This window comes from Tenrec ecaudatus, chromosome 4 (assembly GCF_050624435.1).
Source record: "Tenrec ecaudatus isolate mTenEca1 chromosome 4, mTenEca1.hap1, whole genome shotgun sequence".
NCBI classification, from domain to species: domain Eukaryota; kingdom Metazoa; phylum Chordata; class Mammalia; order Afrosoricida; family Tenrecidae; genus Tenrec; species Tenrec ecaudatus.
The window spans coordinates 159,073,903-159,092,802 of record NC_134533.1 but is presented as its reverse complement, the minus strand read 5'-3'; the positions used below and the strand labels follow the sequence as shown (position 1 = coordinate 159,092,802).

Sequence of the window (18,900 nt, the reverse complement as noted above, 5' to 3'; positions counted from 1 at the left end):
TAGGGGCTCATATGTCTTTGGATCTCTTTTTTTTAAAAACAATTTATTAGGGGCTCATACAACTCTTATCACAGTTCATACATATACATACATCAATTGTATAAAGCACATCTGTACAGTCTTTGCCCTAATCATTTTTTTTCTCCTCTTTTCTTTTTTTACATTTTATTAGGGGCTCATACAACTCTTATCACAATCCATACATATACATACATCAATTGTATAAAGCACATCCATACATCCCCTGCCCCAATCATTCTCAAAGCATTTGCTCTCCACTTAAGCCCTTTGCATCAGGTCCTCTTTTTTTTCCCCTCCCTCCCTTCTCCCCCCTCCCTCATGTGCCCTTGGTAATTTATGCATCGTTATTTTGTCATATCTTGCCCTATCCGGAGTCTCCCTTCCCCCCCCTTCTCTGCTGTCCCTCTCCCAGGGAAGAGGTCATATGTGGATCCTTGTAATCAGTTCCCCCTTTCCAACCCACTCACCCTCCACTCTCCCAGCATCGCCCGTGTCTTTGGATCTCTTGACTGCTACTGAAGTTGCCGAGAATTTTGTGTTGCATAGATCCACAATCAAGATAGTAAAAGCAACAGTCAAGAGTTTCTGTTTGGGATGATGAAATTGTTTGGAAATAAGTGGAGGTAATTGTTAAATAAAGTGGGAATATAATTGTCAATTAATTGTACCCTGATGAGTTATATATACATATATATATGCATAGATATATGTGCATTTATACCAAAACACACACACCAATCCCCCAGGGAAAGAAGAAAACTCTTGCCTTGTTGTAAACATAGAGAATAAAATGTATGTCCATTGTAAGTCTGGAGGCAGGTATCCACAGCCTCTTCTTATTTCCTTTCACATATTAGGGAATATTTCAGTATTGTCCAAACCAAAACCAAAAATCAAACACTACTATCAAGTCGATTCCAACTCTTACTGATCCTAGAGAACAGAGTCGATCTGTCCTGAGGGTTTCCCAGGCTGTAAATCTTTATGGAGCAGAGAACCTCATCTTCATCCTGAGGAGCAGCTGGTGGGTTCAAACTGCTGACCTTGCAGTTAGTCTTCTTTCCCTTCCTTCCCTTTCCCTTTCTTGTTAGATCAGTGTAGAGTGAGTGGCAGGGTGAAGAACAAGAGGAGGAGGAAGGTGCCAAATAATGGCAATATTTACACAGAAAAGAAAGCTAGCAAACAGGGAAGAGAAAAGCTTGGGTCCCAGGGAAGAAAGGATGTGAATGTGTGTGTTGCTGGGAGGATACTAGCGATCTCCTTGAGGAGTAGCTGCTGTCCGTGGGAGAGACGCTGAAGGAGAGGAGATAGGAAAGGGCTACTTTAATGGGTTTGCTGTACATTAACAATGTATCCATCATCCCACCCACCACACACACCCAGGGACTTTCTGAAGTAGAGATTTGAATGGTTTTCAATATTTCATCAGACTACTTCTCTTCAATTTTACATCAAGCTAAAATTGAACCACAAGGGACTTGATTTCATTCGCTGTTAGGCTGAGTTGACCAGAGAAACACATCCAGAGACAGTCATATGTATAAGAGAAGGAGCTTTATATCAAGAAGTAATTATATATCAAGCCAACATCCCAGCCCAGTCCAGATCAAGTCCATAAGTCTGAGACTAGTCCGTAAGTCCCTCTTCAGACTCACGCAGCCACATGCCATGATGCAAAATTCAGGAAGGTCACAGGTCAGTGGGTGCAAAATCTTGTGGATCCAATGGCAGTGGATGCATCTCCAGGGTGCTGGCAGGTCTCAGGCACATGATACATCAACAGGAAGGTGAAGCAGAGAGCGAGCAGAAGTTCCCAGGATCCTCCTTGTGAGAAGGCCACCGCCACCAGCAGGTACCATCAGACTGTGACCTATTGACTCTACTCCTTCACTTGGACATCTTCAAGTAACATCATGTAACTACCACACATTCCAACTACCAAAAATACTTCAGAACCAAAGAGACAGCTCTACTTTATTTTAGTGAGATATTTTATTGAGAAAGAAGTTAGAGACTCTTCTTATTAAGATTAATAATGGAAGATTCAACAAAACCCAGAAGAAAAGTGACAAGGGAAGGTGCACGTTTTATGGCACTCTTGGCACGTAAGTCCTTATATTTATTTTCCCCTTTAAGAAACACTGTTTAGTGTGAAAGTGTGGATCATAATTTTGCATTCAACAAATCTTACATATTCTGATTCAACTCCTCACTGCAACCCCCGACAATGTGCCATTTTCTCTCCCACTTCCTCTCTGTGTTTCCCGTTTTCATTCCTCCTTCCTTAACCCTCTGAACTTTGTACTTGGTAAAGACTGCCTTTTTCATCTTAAAGGGGAGATGCATAATTGAGATTTATTTGTTGTGAAGTTTAGGAAAAACGCTACTCTGAGATCTCCTTGAAATCCAACCTGCTCTTCTTGCCACAAGCCTGTTGCTTGTGGGTCAGCAAAAAAAAAACAAGACCTTCAATGAGTTATTCCTTAGGGTCAGACCAAATGTTGAGCAGGCTGCCTCCTTGCATGATAATCAGGAGTAAAAGCAACAGTCCAAAGGACCTATCACCAAGTTCAACAATGGACCAATCAATGAGAGGCCTCACCAACCAATCAGAACACTGGGCTTAACATGAGCTTAAAGCAACCAATGGAACTCTGTCCCCCATAGCCCTAAAACTGGATACTTCAGACTGGTCTTCCTCAACTGTGAAGGCATCTGCTTTGCCCTTTGGAAGCAGACTTTTGCTTTCTAATCTAAATCTTTCCATCTTCACTTCACTTTCTGTTCTATTGTGTATTGTCTTGCTGCCTTGTGTGTGTGTGTGGTGTGGCTTCCTCTGCTGTGGTGACAAGCTACCGGGGAAAAACTTGCTAGTTTCTCCGAGGAAGAAAAGTTGGGCGACATTGGCATGTGACAATTGACACTGGTTGCCACAACGAGCTCAAATCCATGCAGGCTTTGCTGTGGTGCACACGGAGTCCCTGTGAGTCATGGCCATCTCAACATTTGGCCTGACCATAACAACAGCAGCAACATGCTGCTTCTCTCTTTGCGTTTGGTCGGTTCTATTTTTTCAAGTAGCATTTTTATTATAAAAGCTAACACATGTCAGCTTGGATGTAGTCTTAATTGTGGCTTGTAAGAATAGCCTGGAGGAATAGAGCCTTTGTGTAAGGCAACTGACAGCAGTCTTGAAGCCAGGTCTACTCAAGTTTCAATTTCCACTCTCAACATTCTCAGTTAAAATACCAGTGTGAGTGTGCATGCGACGCACACATACACTGTTGTTTAACTTTTAGTGCCCTCATGTAAAATTAAAATACTAATGTTTCTTTTTAGGGCAGTTGTGAAAATGAAAAGAAAAGTATGCACCAAAGAGCTTTAGCACAGCAGCTGTTCAGCTCAGGTATTCGCCTCCAGTAACTATGACGGTACAAACGATACCAACTTTCCTATGTGACTCCTCCTACCAGCACAGAACAAGGTACATAGATCTTGGCTGAATAAATAAGACAAGAGAAGAAAACTATGGGGGAATCAATGGCCGGCAACTCCAGGCCCAACATGATCGGACCATTGGCATCCACAAGACTTTCTAAGTTGATTTTTCAAAAGTACATCACCAACCTTTCTTAGTCTGCCTTAGTCTGTAAACTCCTCTGAAACCTGTTTGGCAATATAACAATCAAGCCACATGAACACAGATCTCCCACAGGGAAGGCAAGAATTCTGTTGTTCTGTTTTGTCTAGTCATTGTTGATTTTGTTTTGTTTGCTTCCTGTTTGTGTTTATTTGGCCAGTGACCCGCCATTTCCTTGTTTACTTCGCCTTTACTTTCCTCTGCGACTTTTTTTAAAATCATTTTATTGAGGCTCATAAAACCCTTATCACAATCCATACATACGTCAGTTGTGTAAAGCACACTCATACATTCCTTGCCCTCATCATTCTCAAAACACTCACCTTCTGCTTGGGCTCCTGGAATCAGCTCCTCATTTTCCTTTTCTCTCCCCCCCACCTCCCTCCCCCTCCCTCATGAACTCTTGATAATTTATAAATTATTATTTTATCAAATTTTACACTGCCCGACATCTCCATTCACCCACTTTTCTGTTTTTCACCCCTCAGGGAGGAGGTTAGATGTAGAACCTTGTAATCTGTTGCCCCTTTCTACCCCACCCTCTCGGTATCGCCGCTCTCCGCTCTCCGCACTGGTCCTGAGGGTTCATCTGTCCTGGATTCCCTGTGTTTTCAGTTCCTATCTGCACCATTGTGCATCCTCTGGTCTAACCAGGTTTGTAAGGTAGAATTGGGATCATGATAGTGGGGGCGGGGGGAAGCGTTTAAGAACTAGAGGAAAGTTGTGTGTTTCATCAATGCTATACTGCACCCTGAGTGACTCATCTCCTCCCCACTACCCCCTTGCAAGGGATGTCCAGTTGTCTACAGATGGGCATTGGGTCCCCATCCCGCACTCCCCCTCATTCACGGCGATATGATTTTTTGTTCTTTGGTGCTTGATACCTGGTCCCTTCAACACCTCGTGATCGCACATTCCTCTGCCACTTTTAAGACCTGGTATTCAAGCACTGCTGTGGAGGTGTGAAATCTACTTCTAGTCTGAAGGTGGGATGGAGGAAAGGGTGCCATCTGTGAGGACCAGGGCCTCTCTGTGGGCTCTCTGTCAATTAGGGGAATTCCAGTAGAATCTCCAGTTCCTCTTGAGTCCCCAGCAATGGGAACTTCCCAGGGAGCGCTTCCCCACTCCCTCTTTCATGAAGCACTTCCACGTTCTCCATATCAGAACAGCCTTTCCTGTTACAGCTCATAGTATATGGTGCCCTAGTCTGACAAATTAGTTGTATCTTGTTTTGTCCTGTATAAGGCCTCTGAGGGAAAAGTCTGTTCCTGATTCTTATTTAACCAGTACAGTGAATAATATATATCATTGTATGTGTGTGTGTATATATCACCATATATATCACTGTGTATCTATCTCATTATATTATCTATATCACTACATATCACTGTATGTGTATATAGATGTACACACACACATATATATATATATATACACACACATATATATGGCTCAAAGTAATGAGTAGTACATTGAATTCTACTGTAGCAGATCTTGTAGCCTAGCGCTGAGCTCTAGGCCCGGACTGTATCCTAAGCCCCATCGCTGCTACCAGGATCTACAAAGATTTACGGCATGAAGTTGTGCTCCCAGAGGGGCACTATAGGCTCTACGTAATAAACAACCTAGAGTTCACTTGAGTAAGACTCTTTGTAGAAAGTTCCCAGCAATATATTTCAAAGAGCTGGAAGGAATCCCGATGATAAACTTTATTTAGGGGAGGAATTTATAAAACGCCAGCATCAAACTTTTTCCTTTCCATGTTTAAAGTTCATTTTTTACACCACCCCGAGTTTACGTAAAACAGCTGAACACCATCTGAAAGAACCGCGTCTCTCAGCTGAAAGCTCACTTACACTTGGCTCTAGTTGTTACAGAAAATCTTAAAAAGCAAGGATTTACTTGATCTCAAACACGATTATTCCGAATCATCTAACATTCTATAATTCTGCACAGAGTGCTAATCTTTTCCTTCCTCGATCATTGCTACAGGGCCTGGCTATGAACAAAAGTGGTTAAGATACTATTCTGAGTGGTTACACCGACTTGAAGTCAAATAGCAGTTTGGGGAAAAGTTTGCCAATAAGCAAAAGCACAGTAACCTGCTTTGCTCACTGGGAATGTGAAACAGAAACATTACCCTCTCGCTTTGATCAGCGTCTCTCAGTGCGTGGTCCTTCTCCCAGCCTCAGTGCTGCTTGAAGAACGCCAGCGGGTCTCCTCTGGCGTTCAGGTGGCTTTTCACAAAGCCACTCAGTTTCCTGAAGCCCTCCGCCAGCCCCTCCCCGCTGAGGGCGCAGCAGGGCTGCACGTACCAGTTGCGGTCGCTGCAGAGCTTCTTGACCTTGAACATCCTGGTGAGGTCCTCGGCGCTCAGCGCGCCCGGCACGTCTTGCTTGTTGGCTAACAGGACCACAGGCACATTTCTAATGTGCTCGTTCTTCAAAATGTGCTCAAACTCTCTCCGAGAGTCCTCCAGCCGCCCGAGGTCCGTGCAGTCCACGACGTAGGCCAGCCCGTCGATGTTCTCGCAATAGCAATCCCACACGGTCCTCATTGTTTTCTGCCCGCCAACGTCCCAGACCGTGAGCGAAAGGTGTCTTTCCAGCTCGATCATCTCCACGTTGAAACCGACGGTCGGGATGGTGGTGATGCCCCGAGCGAGCTTTAGTTTATAAAGGAGAGTAGACTTTCCCGACGAATCCAGGCCCAGGAGAAGAACCTGCGCTTGCTGCGCTTTGGAGCTTTTAGAACTCAATAGACCCATTTCCCGGATTTCCGTTTCCTCGAAAGATTTCCTGTTTTGCACAGAGACTGCGTTTCTTCCCCAGATCTCACATGAACACGGCAGGAGCAGAGAAGAGAGCCACCACCTCACTTTATATCCTGGGAGCAGGATCTTGGCGTGCAGTTAGGTTGTCCCTTATCAACTTGATAATGGGCAGCGTTTTATGTGCAGGCCCAGCCAATCCTGAGGCCTCTAGGGCGTGAGTAACAGCCAAGGTTACCATAGCTCAAAGGGGAGATTCTTTGTGAGTGAGTGGGACCGGCAGGGCCATTCGCCACCAGGAACTGGGAATGGAGAAACGCTGCCCGCACACGCCCAGGAGTTTGATTAGCAGTCAAATGAGAGCGAGCTTTACCAGCTGTGTGTAGAATTTCCCCAGTTAGTCGCCCATTTAATCTTATTCCAGTTGTAAGTAAGTAACCAGCCTCCTGAAGTCTGGAAGAAAGAATTTATGTCACCCTGCTCACCACAAAATCTTAAGTGCTTCCCCCGTGTCCACATTACTCAGTGGGAAACTTCAAGACTACCCGAGGCCAGCTGAACCTCACACTCATAATCACATAAAGAACCACCTCCTCCGTCTCCTAGGCAATAGTCACAAGACCACACTTACCAAGGGGAAGTTTCTAACACAGACACTGTTAAAATTAAGTCAACAGGAATGGTAGTAGCGATACCAGAAACGTATGGAGAAAATCAATCGCAATGATAGACACATAAACACACACACACACACACACACACCCCTCCAGGGGGAAAATAACAGAAACCGTGGGGGAAGGGAGACAGTGGCTGGTATAAGATATGAAAATAATAATTTATAATGTATTAAGGGGTTATGGGGGTGGGAGAGAGGAGCTGATACCAATGGCTCATAGAAAGTAAATGTCTAGGAAAATAATGATGGCAACATAGATACAAATATGTTCGATAACATTGATGTATGGATTGCTATAAGAGCTGTAAGAACCCCCAATAAAATGATATTTTAATTAAAAATAAGTCAACAGACTATTTAGAGATGGCAAATGGAACACTGTAATCATCCCCGCCCCTCCCCTTCCCAAGACTAGTAAAACAACAATAACGTAAGACAAAATGGCAGGGACACATGCCCCTTTAACAATAACAGCAAGGAGACCACCAGAGAGTGACACATTTTAACAACATCTGGCAACCAGAAGATGTGTTACGGGATGTCGCAGAGTGACCTGAGGCTGGGAGGGTGACCTGAGGCCAAGGATGGCAGGGGTGAGAGTGGATGAAGCACTGAGTAAGGACAGAAAATATCCACTAAACTCTGCTGGGTGTTTACTCCTAGGTCCCCCCCAAAAAAAGTTTCTAAAGAAACTGAATGATTTCCAACAAAAGATCTCCCTGTCTTGTCAGGAGGGAAATCCCACAACGTAAGACCTGACTCACCGTTTCCTGAGCCCCTAGCTAACTGTGCTCATATGCTCAGTGTCCCCGGGCAGTCTTCAGCACATAGAGGGTTCTGTAGATAACAGCTTCGATGGGGTGCATGAGGTTCCTTAGTGTCTAAAGTCCCACGGACTGCCGAAAGAACGTATCAGTCTGTCTTGGAAGAAATGCAGACAGATCCTTCTTAGAGCGTAGGCTTTGGACATGTCTGAAAAGAGCCGGGCAGAGAAAAGAGGAAGACCTTCAGCAAGATGGGTGACACAGTGGCTGCAACAATGGGATCAAACACAAGAAACATCGTGAGGATGGTGCAGGGCCAGACAGTGTTTTGCTTTGTTCTACAGAGAGTGCACCTAACAACAGCAACACAGAATGTGATCTAACTCATGTGTGCAGTCCCATTTGGGAATAAGATTTTTGTTGTTGTATTCATGAGGCCACACTGGTGTAAGGTGTGCCCTAAACCTCATCACATCTAAGTGACAGAGTATCACAGACACAGAGAAAGACAGAAGCCATGTGATGAGCACCAGGGAGCTAAGAAGGAAGGAGCTTCACTCAGAGCCAACAGAGAGCCTTCCTCTATAACCAATTCCCTGAATTATGAGAAAATAAACTTCTGTTCTATGCAGCCACCCACTTGTGATAGATTGAAGGGTCCTGATGGCGTAGTGGGCTGCTAATGGCAAGATCAGTAGTTTGAATCCACCAATAGCTTCCTTGGAGAGTGATGAGACTTTTTGCGCCAGTAAAAGTTCATAGTCTCGGGGTCTATACAAGTTTAACCTCACAGGGGCAATTCTACTCTGTCCTATAGGGTTGCGATCGGTCAGAATAAACTCAATGGCAGTGGATTTGAAAACTTATAGCCTTTTAAAATTTAGATAGACTATTTGGGATGTAGAAAGTACACTTAGGAATAAATTAAATGAGACCCAAACTCATTTGCTAACATCTCAGAAAACCAGACCATCTTCATTCATCCATCTATTTATCATTCAGTAAATATATAAATTTATTTATGACCATGTGCCAGATTCTAGGGAAGTCACACAGGCGATTTTGACCTTCCTTTAAGTGGTTTCATTAGGGAGAGAGTTAAGGATGTAGGAGCAAATAGAAATAACAATATGGTATGTATATCTATAGAAATGCTAAAAGAAAGACTGTGAATATTCAAAGATGAAGAGACTCAGAGAAATGTCTCTAAAAAAAGTAAACAGTTCATCTGTCAGGAGGAAAGCGTGTGCAAAGGAGAGAGTCTATGTGTCCAGACTTAGAAATGGGAAACATAGTATTTATATCGAAAAAACAACAGAAATACATACTATTGGCTCATGTAATTGCTTTCGCCTAAGAAAGTTTAAATACATTAAGAAAAATTCTGACAAATCTAGAGGGTAGGACATGTTATAACTCAACAGCCCCAAGCCCTTCAAAAAATGTTCACGTCTGATTAAAAAAAAAAAAGTTCACATCATACAACACAAAAGAAAAGGAAAAAAAAAGAGGAGGGGGAGAAGTGTTCTAAATGAAAAGACACAAGGCTCCTAAATAAATTGTGTGATCCTTGGTTGGATCCTGTGACCAAGAAAATTTTAGAAAATAATTACAATTAGGGAAATTTAAATTTGGACAATGTATTAGATGATAATATTTGTAAATGTTAGATTTCTTGAATATAAGAGTGGGGTTGTGGTTTTATAGGCAAATATCTCTGTTCTAAGGAGATACACGCTAAAGTATTTAGAAGTGATAGCAGCAATTTAGGAGCCCTGGTGCCATAGTGGGTTATGAATTAGGCTGCTAACTCCCAGGTTAGCAATTCAAACCCACCAGCCTGTCCTCAGGAGAAAGGTGAGGCTTTTAGCTCCTGTAAAGATTTACAATTTTAGAAACCCAAAAGGTTAATTCTAATTTACCCTTTAGAGCAATTTTTATGCTACTGCGTTCCTTAAATTGAAATAGGCTTATCACATTAGTCTGAAGATTATAGTGACATAGAGACATAATTCAGTTTATATATGTGAAAAAAATGTAGTCCCAAGATAGAACTAGGGACTCTAATAGTGCTATCAGAGCCCTGGTAGTGTAGTGGATTGTGCATTTAGCTGCTAATCACAAGGTCAGCGGTTTGAACCCACCAGCTGCTTCATGGGAGAAAGATAAAGGTGTCTGTTCCTGTAAAGAGTTCAAGTCTGATAAACCCAAAGGGGTAGTTTTACACTGACCTCCATGGCTGCTAGGGGCTGGAATGGAGTCGTTTGTAGTGAGTTTAGGGTTTTTTGGATCGCACTACCTACCTCCATATTTTCAGTAAATTAAATCAGAAAAGGTTGAACATTTATTTTACATTAAACTTGATACACCTTTTTATTTATGTTGGGTATAATGAGGATGATCAAACATATATGCCTTCACTCTATTTCCTGCTTGACCAGTTGAACTTTATTTTCAGGGTAGCCACAGAAACAGGTTAAATTCTGGGTAAATAAATACTATATCCAGATCAAAGTATGACCCTTTCTTCTGTGAAAGGGAGTAAAATGCTTGCATTCTCAATGTTAACTTTCATGGAAGAATCCATAAATATTTCAACACCCTTTCCTACTTCTCCCAAAACATTTGTAGAATCATTCATTCCAAATACCTGGAGGACCAGGTGTTTGTTTTCTGTAAATCATTCTAAGATTATGCAAACAAAGGTAGGGTTGTGACAAGGTTACTGACAGACTCACGGCCACCACAGAAAGTTGCTTTACAAGAGGGAATGAAAGCAGCGTTTCGTTCATTCTGCCTTGAAAGTGGGAGATTTAAAAAGCACTGATTTGGAAGTCCTGCACCAGAAACCAGGTACTGACCAAACCAAAACCCCACTGCCATCCAGTCAATACAGGCTCATAGCAGCCCTGGATAGGGTTTCGAGGCGGTCGATCTTTATAAGAGGAGTCAACCTTAGCTTTCTCCTGCAGAGAAGCCGGAGGGACTGAATTGTTGAACTTGCAATTAGTAGTCTAACACGTATGCTATCACCATTTACTGACAGATGTGTGAACATATAGAGATTACTTTGTTCAAAGAAGGTAGAAATTTACTGTTACCTTTACTTTGAACTGACAAATAAGAATAAAAATGGGACAATGTGATTTAACTTATGCAGACTAGGAACCTCCCCTGTTTTTCCTACAAATAACTTATCTTTTTTATTTCTTTAACTTTTGGAAAAGTGAAGTATATCATCCATATAAGAAAATGCGGAAATCAGAAATGTACACCATATAGTCACCACTGAGTCCAGGTTTAATTTTCAATTTGTGTTGAAAGCAAAAATCTTAGATCTCAGTGTTTCTATAGTTGCCACATGGTGCCAGTTGTCACAAATGTACTTGCTCCTGAACAAGTCACCCATTGCCCTAGGTGATATTCTTTAATGTCAAGATGCTGTAAGGGGCTTCAGAGAGTTCACGGAAAAATAGGATGAAAAGATTATAGAACTTTGCCATAAACCTGTTCAATCTCCCTCTTATACAGGTTGCCCCCAACTTATGATTTGAGCCATCATACGCCTCACAGTTGGCTGTTGCGTCTTGAGGAGGTGGTGTTGAGTGTTATTTTGTGGCATCAGTGCTAGTGTACTAACTGATGGTATTCTCAGATACTTTCATTTGCTCAACGCTATGTTTGCTTTTCAAAATACTGCCAAAGCAAGCTATGGAAAATAAAAGGCATTTGATTTAGGTCGGGCTCGATTTACAACAAAAGTCATCAGAAGGAATCCTATCCTAGATCGGGGACTGCTTGTACTGATTTCCTATAAAGTTTCTTTCAAGACATCACCAAAGGTGGGAGGCCTCGTCTATCCACAAATAAAATACCACCTGGATGAGGGCAACAAATGTGCAAATGTGCTTGACACAGTGGATGTATATATGAATTGTGATAAGAGTTGTAAGAGCCTCCAATAAAATGATCTTTAAAAATAAAATAAAAATAAAACACCACATGGATAAAGCATTAGATCTGAGTTCCAATCCAGCCTCTGGCATTTACCCCTCATAGAAATGGAACAAAATAAGGGATGTTGTGATAACCATTTGTATTACATAAAAATTACAAATATGAAAACACAGAAATAACATGGTTTATGTGCATTTTCTTTCTCACACTCACAATTTTGTGAGCCAACACTTTAAAACACCTGCAATTCTTAACATTTCTCCAGATAAGAAACGACTAGGTGATTGCTATCAGAATATTCCCTTGCAAAAGTAAAACCCAGTGTGTTGAATCACTTCCTCAACACGCCAACATTGCCATCCCTTCAAAAGGAGACTGGAAGTGAACGAGGAAAAAGTTCCAAGGGCAGTTGGAGAGCTGTGTCTGGAGCCCAGGGGGGACAGGCAAACCCTTCTGCCTTTGAGGGGATTAACTGAAGTACTGGAGGTCTCAAAGATCCATAGCCACAACTCCATGTAGAGCTCTTGGTGTCCCCCGAGTGTCTGTCCAGTCAGCAGCAAGGGCCCCCCCCAAAACGGGACTGTGCAAGCTGCTGCCGATGACTTTTCAGTTCCGTGGACTAATAATTCAAACGGCTTACCAATAGTGTAATGAAATTAAGGAGGCAGACACAGAACCACATCAACAGGGCTATGAATAGAAACAGGACGCTAAGAATGCACAACAAAAACTCAAGCAAACGCACTGCCCTTTCAGTAGATGCCCACTCTCAGCAACCCTACAGGATGAGGTAGATCGTCCTATAGGGTAAATTGGGTCCGACCTAAATTAAAAAGCCCCGGTGCATTTTTGAGACTGTGTCTCTACGGGCGTAGAAAGCCCCCTCTTTCTCCTGTCTGGTGGTTTTGAGCCGCAGACCCGGCAGCCGCAGCCCAGCATGTAATCAGTGTGCCAGCAGGGCTCCATCAAAGATGCATGAGCTCCCTGGCATCAAGTCGATTCTGATTACCGGCGCTCCGGTAGGGTCGGGTAGAACGGCCCCCTGTGCGTTTCTGACTCTGTCATCGTTCAGAGGAGTAAAGCACCCCATGTTTTCTCCCACAGAGCAGCTGTGACTTTGAGGATCTCGGGCCAATGCCTAAGCACGATGTCACCAGGCCCCCTCAAGAATGCGTAGCCCTCATCCAACAGGCAGCAAGTGACGTCCTGGGAAGTGAACGCCGTTCCATACCCTGGAGCTGAGCAGGGAGATGGCGAGCAAGTCAGAGGCGAGGCGTCTGCCTTCCAGTTTGAGCGAACACGGCTGATGAACAGGGCCATCACAACCACCAGACCTGGACAGGGTCGCGAGGGAAAGAGGGGCTAACCATGAGTATGTTAGGCAACAGGTGCCAACAGGATGGTCAGGAAAGGTTGGGATGTTCCATGATGAACAAATGCTGAGCCCGCACAGGCACTTCTCTTGCTGGGATTCTCCTTGCTTGCTTTCTACAGCATCACAGAAACCCAAGCGCTAAGGGAACGCGGTGAGCCAGTACTGTCTGCTTGACGCAGGTTGGTCTGGCTCATGCTGCCACCAAGGAGAATGGATAGCAGATAAGGGAGAGGTACGGCTCAAGCCATTTCATGGCTCTTTTCACCCTCCGATTCTCTTTAAGGCAGCTCTGGTTCCATAGTAGAAGTCATGCTTTCCGCTAGGCGACCAGGCCCATTTCTTACCCAACACCCTCGGCCACCACCGTCGGTCAGTGTTGGGCATACGTGTTGTTATAATGCCTATAGTTCCTAATGCCCCGGCCCCTGGCACCAACCCACACATATGTGCAGGGAAATAATATCAATATTCTGGCTCTTTGCAAGAGTTGATTTTAAATTTTAAAATAAGTGAAGCCTTTTGGCTAAAGGCTAACAAGATAAAAACTTAGCTCTCCCTGAGTTTCAAGGTTCTGTCTTCAAATAAAATGACCAATAATTAATAAGGTCATAGTGGGGAAAGTGGCCATTAGTAATTTATTCCAATTAGACTGGCTAGAAGTATGTAAGTAAAGGTAATTTGAGTAAAAGTTGGAACGCATATAAGCAACACAACTTAATCTTGTCTTTGCTCTCCGCTGTCTGGTCTGATTTGAATTCCTTCCTTCCCTGATAAGCAGGAAGTAGAAATGATGACTACAAAGGGATGACTGAGATGACCCCTTTCTCACATCCATAGGGGGTATGACAAAGGTTAATTACTTGTGTAAATAATTACCCAGGTCCTCATACACCCAGATAACAGTTTTGATAAGAAATTCCAGAGGGAAATTTTGAGTAAGCCGAGACAATATGAAAAGGTAGTATGAGAGGGAAAAGTAGTATCCTACTTATGGCAAGTGACGCAATAAGTCAGGCCACCCAAGAACATAAGGCAGCCCCTCAAAGTCCTTTCGACCCTGTCCCCTTGCTGCAGGATCGCGCTCAAGGTTGGCTTCCCAGGGATACTTATCAAGTGAGATGAGCCGAATGAGTTTTGATCCAACTTTCGACTCCTGAGATCCTATTCTTCGTGGACAGCCCGCTTACTTGAAAATGCAAGGCAGGACGCTCAATTGGTAGAAGGCTACAGCTAATATTAACTCTAGCAGGAAAAATTTCAGGGTACAGATGAACGACTCTAGTAGTAAATCAGATTCTCATTTTAGTTTGTTCAGATTAGAAGCATTAAACCTTCCAGGTTTAATCAGTCAAGCACAGACTATGGAATCAGAGAGACCTGGCTTCTATTCACAAATTAATCATTTTCTTTCTGTGTGAACCTGAACACGTTAACTTAACCCTCATCTTACTGTGTTCATCTGCTGATTCAGAAACAATGTTCATTTCTCTGTTACATTGATACTTGTTAGATGACTGTTGTGTAGTTTCTGGCTTCCTGGATATTGTTTAAAATAATATTGAATGGGATTTTTTACGTTTCACATGCACCTATCTGGTGTCCTGGATTATTAATGTTCAAAGACATTAGAAGGAATAAATAAGATATTGCATGTTGCTCTTCATCAAGTCAGTCCCAGCCCATAGTGACCTTATATGAAGCACTGCTCTGTCCTGCACCATCCTCACAATGGTTCCTACGCCTGAACCCATCGTTGCAGTCACGGTGTGACAGTCTCTCTGAGGGCCTTGGTATACCATGGCCTAATATATGTGCTTGCTACGAGCTTATGACTACGATAAAACCATATTTTTGCCACTCTCAGTCGTTGGTATCAGACACAGTATTATTCCCAAGCCTCTGATTCCTCTTCCCCACAATTGAGGTCACCTGATCCTCTTTAAGAAGCTCAGCAAACCTGCTGCTATCAAGTCGATATCAGCTTACAGTGACCTATAGGACAGAGTAGAACTGTTCCTTTGAATTTTCAAAAGCAGTTGGTGAGTTGGAACTACCAACTTTGAGGTTAAGGGACCTATGCTTAGCCCACTTTGCAATATTGTCTCAATTCTTATTTGGAATAACACTTAAACCACTCCAACTCTACTTTCCAAGACCCAGCACAGAGTCTTAGTAACCACGGGTCCAGTTACAACATGGTGCCCTAATTTTAATAACTGGACATTTGCCTTTTTCCCTAAGTACTAGTCCACAAAGTAAGCCAGGGTCTTGTAAATGGTCTTTTCTCGGCCCCCTCTTCTTGTATTCCAATACCTTCCTAATACAGGATTAGCAATCTAGTCCTCAAAATCATATCCTCGAAATGTAGCCTTCAGGACAGAACCTTGCTCTCCCTTGAAAACTTTTAGGTGGTTGAGTATGGGGCTCACATTATTGAGCCTGCCCTGGATTCTCTGACCATTTTCTATCCATCACTATGTTGGGACACCTTGTTCCATTAATCTTTGACTGACTCCTTGCCAAATCAAAAGTATACACCTAAGTTTGCATAGAACTATTTACAGAAATCTCAGTATGCAGTGTAAATATTTAAAAATAAGAATGAGCTAAAGGTTACAGAAAGATTATGGAATGTGGCTTTCACGTGAACTCAGCATTGAAAAGGTTACTCTTTAATACTGTGGATTGATAGAACCACTTTTATTCATTCAGAAAATGTCTTTATGCTAGTAACTAAATAAGCATCTATAATTGTCATGTGCCAAGCACCGTGTCAGAAACTGGGAGAGAGATAGGGCACAGAGGCTACTGATAAAACTCAGTGAAAAACCTGTGGTTCAATTTTAGGCCTTCTGAATAGTTGCCCAGGGAGGCTATGCTGCTTTGAGCTGATGCTCAATGAGTCAAGGTGATGAGGGACAAAGGGTAGCAGGTTGCCTTCCAGGGAGACTTGAACCTCATTTGAACAGTCCAGGTCAGTGAGACCCCTTCATGGAGGCCCTAGTTAACTCCTTTATCAGAATATTCTTCCTGTGAAGTGTTGCTTCCTTAATGGGAAGTTGAAGTTTGGATACAAAAGACATACTGAATCTTCATACTTGCTTGATACTCAACTACCCAACTGATGTTCTCAATTTTGGTTGGAGGAGCTGAAGGAGCCATGCAGAGACACCTGCCAGCACTGAGATGTTTCCACTGCCACTGGACCTACAAGACTACTACCCACTGGCCTGTAATCTTCCTGCACTCAGCATCATTGTCTGTGCTGCGTGAGTCTACATAGGAATTTATAGATTGGTATCAGACATATGGACTAATATTGGACTATGACTTGATCTGGACTGGGCTGGATGTTTTCTCAATATTCAATTGCTCTTTATATAAAGCCCTTTTTAATACACCTATGAGTGTCTATGAATTTGTTTCTCTAGTCAACCCAGACCAACACAATTGGTCTTTCCCACTGCAGAGCAAACAAGTGAAGAAAATCAAAGCAGAAAAGCAATTAGTTCAAAGGATGAATGGACCACATGAACATCAGCCTTTATGACCCTGAGACCAGGAGAACCAGATAGTGTTTGGTTACCATTGACAACCATTCTGAAAGATGTCACAATAAGAAGTCCTGAACAGAGTTGGAGACGACTGTGTAACAAAACTTAAAATAATAAGAAGAAGATGGCTTACTAGTATATCAGACTAGTGAAACCCCAGGGACTATGACCTTTTGTCACCCTGTCATCCTTTAAGGCACCATCTCTATCTCAACTCAGCCAAACAATAAACAGCTCTATAAGGTGAACAGCAGTACCAGTGATGTATTCATTCCTTGGGATCAAAGGGCAGCATTTGCCCAGGGATAAACTGTAGCAGGCAGGGCGGCATAGGGAAGAGGAAGGAATGGAAACATAGGGTAGAAGTGGGAAGAGTGCTACTTTGCTGAGATTGCAATCAGTGTTATGAAACAAAATGTGTTTGAAATGTTGACTGGAAAAAAATAAATAAATAAATAAATAAATAAAATAAAAGAAAGAAATGTTGACTGGAAAACCAATTTGCTCTGTAAACTTTCACCCAAATCACATTAAAATGTTAAGTAAAAGAAGGGACTTCTCAGATATAATTCAAGGCAACAAATAAGTTGACAGTGTACAAGAGTAAGTCCCAGAGTATTGCTAATAGGACATTCATAAATGTATGGATGGGCTTGTTCTGAACAAAACACGTTTAACCATGTCTCAGTCACTGGGAGATTGGCAAGAGTTAAAGGCAACAGATCCAAATACTGTTATATATACAATCCTGCAACTGTGGGGGTCTAAGAGTGGATGGCTAGACAGACAAAGAGAATGAAGAGATAGGAGAGGGTCAATGTGAATATACTCATGGGGGGAATATAGAGCTATCATATCTATCAGGTGATATATATCATATATCTATCAGGTGATAGATAGATATCTATCTCAGAGGACATTTGTATATGCATATTTACTCTTCTGTAAATATATCCATGAATGTGGTGATAATACAGGAGACCAACTTATGAAGACTTCTTAGATATAACCAAACACCTTGAGGGAAAACGTCACTGGGCCAGGGGGATCAGGACTATAGTCTTGGGCAACACCAAGGTCAATTGGCATAACATGGTTCACAAACACAATATTCCACATCCTACTTTGTTGAGTAGTGACTAGGGTCTTAAAAGCTTATGACCAAAAAATAAAAAGACAAAAAAGAAAAAGAAAAGCTTATGACCTAGGGGCCAGACCAAATCCAGGGAATACATATGTAGCCAAATAAAAATGAGTAGCTGAAAGGAGAAAAAAAAAAAAAAAGGAAATGGGTAGCAGGGGAACAGGGCACTAACCCACCCAAGTGGAGGATATTGTTTGTGTCTCTGCAGGTAAAGAGGGAGACTTCAACCCAGTGCTCCAAGACATGAATGCAACATGCTGGCGTGGAGTAGGGAACCAGTGGAGAGGTTTGAGGGGCCGGCCCCAATTCCAACTACATGGACACCTGACCCGCACCACCACCCACCTCCAAAGAATTTATTTCAGAAAACAGCCCCGAAACTGCAGCTCAGGGAGAGGGACATGTCTGATCAGAGCACACGGGAGCAAATGAAGGAAGGGGAGGAGAGAGTGGAGCACATCCTGGTCCATCAAGCCTTGAGGACAATATTCCCTCCCAGAGTAGCCAATCAACAGAGAAGACCATATAACCAGCCCCACAATGAGACACGACATCCCTCACTGACCCATAGCCCTACAGGGGACAACACTGGAGACACAGTATGGGAATTCTGTCCAATCTGATCCCACAACACCAGGGCAAAACACTAAGGGCGTATAACAGAACAACAAGGGGAACAGAGCAACGAGTCGCCAGGGAATACCAGGTATAGACTTTGGGGCCAGGGCTTGGCACCCCATCAGACTCGACCAGAAAACACTCCTGAATGTCAGAAAACAGTCCTTGAACTAACTACAAGCTTTTCTTTCTTGTTGTTGTGCTGTGGTGTTTGGGGTTGTTTTGTCATTGGTTTGCTGTTGTTGTTGTTTCGTTTTCTTTTGTTGCTTGGGTTTTCTCTGTCTTGTTTTTGTGCATGCCATTAATTTCACAGGCCTGTCTAAATAAGATAGGCTGGATGAACAATCTGGAGGAGAAAACAATGGGACTGGCGGTTCCAGG

At 42.9% G+C, this 18,900-nt stretch overlaps 1 protein-coding gene across 1 annotated transcript; it reads right to left on the bottom strand.

The window, feature by feature from the left end:
- Positions 1-5,669: 5,669 nt before the first annotated feature.
- On the bottom strand, positions 5,670-6,645 carry ARL14 (ARF like GTPase 14). Its single transcript, XM_075548884.1, has one exon. The coding sequence runs from the start codon at positions 6,426-6,428 to the stop codon at positions 5,850-5,852; it is 579 nt and encodes a 192-aa protein (XP_075404999.1). The 5' UTR covers positions 6,429-6,645; the 3' UTR covers positions 5,670-5,849.
- Between the last annotated feature and the right edge of the window lie 12,255 nt (positions 6,646-18,900).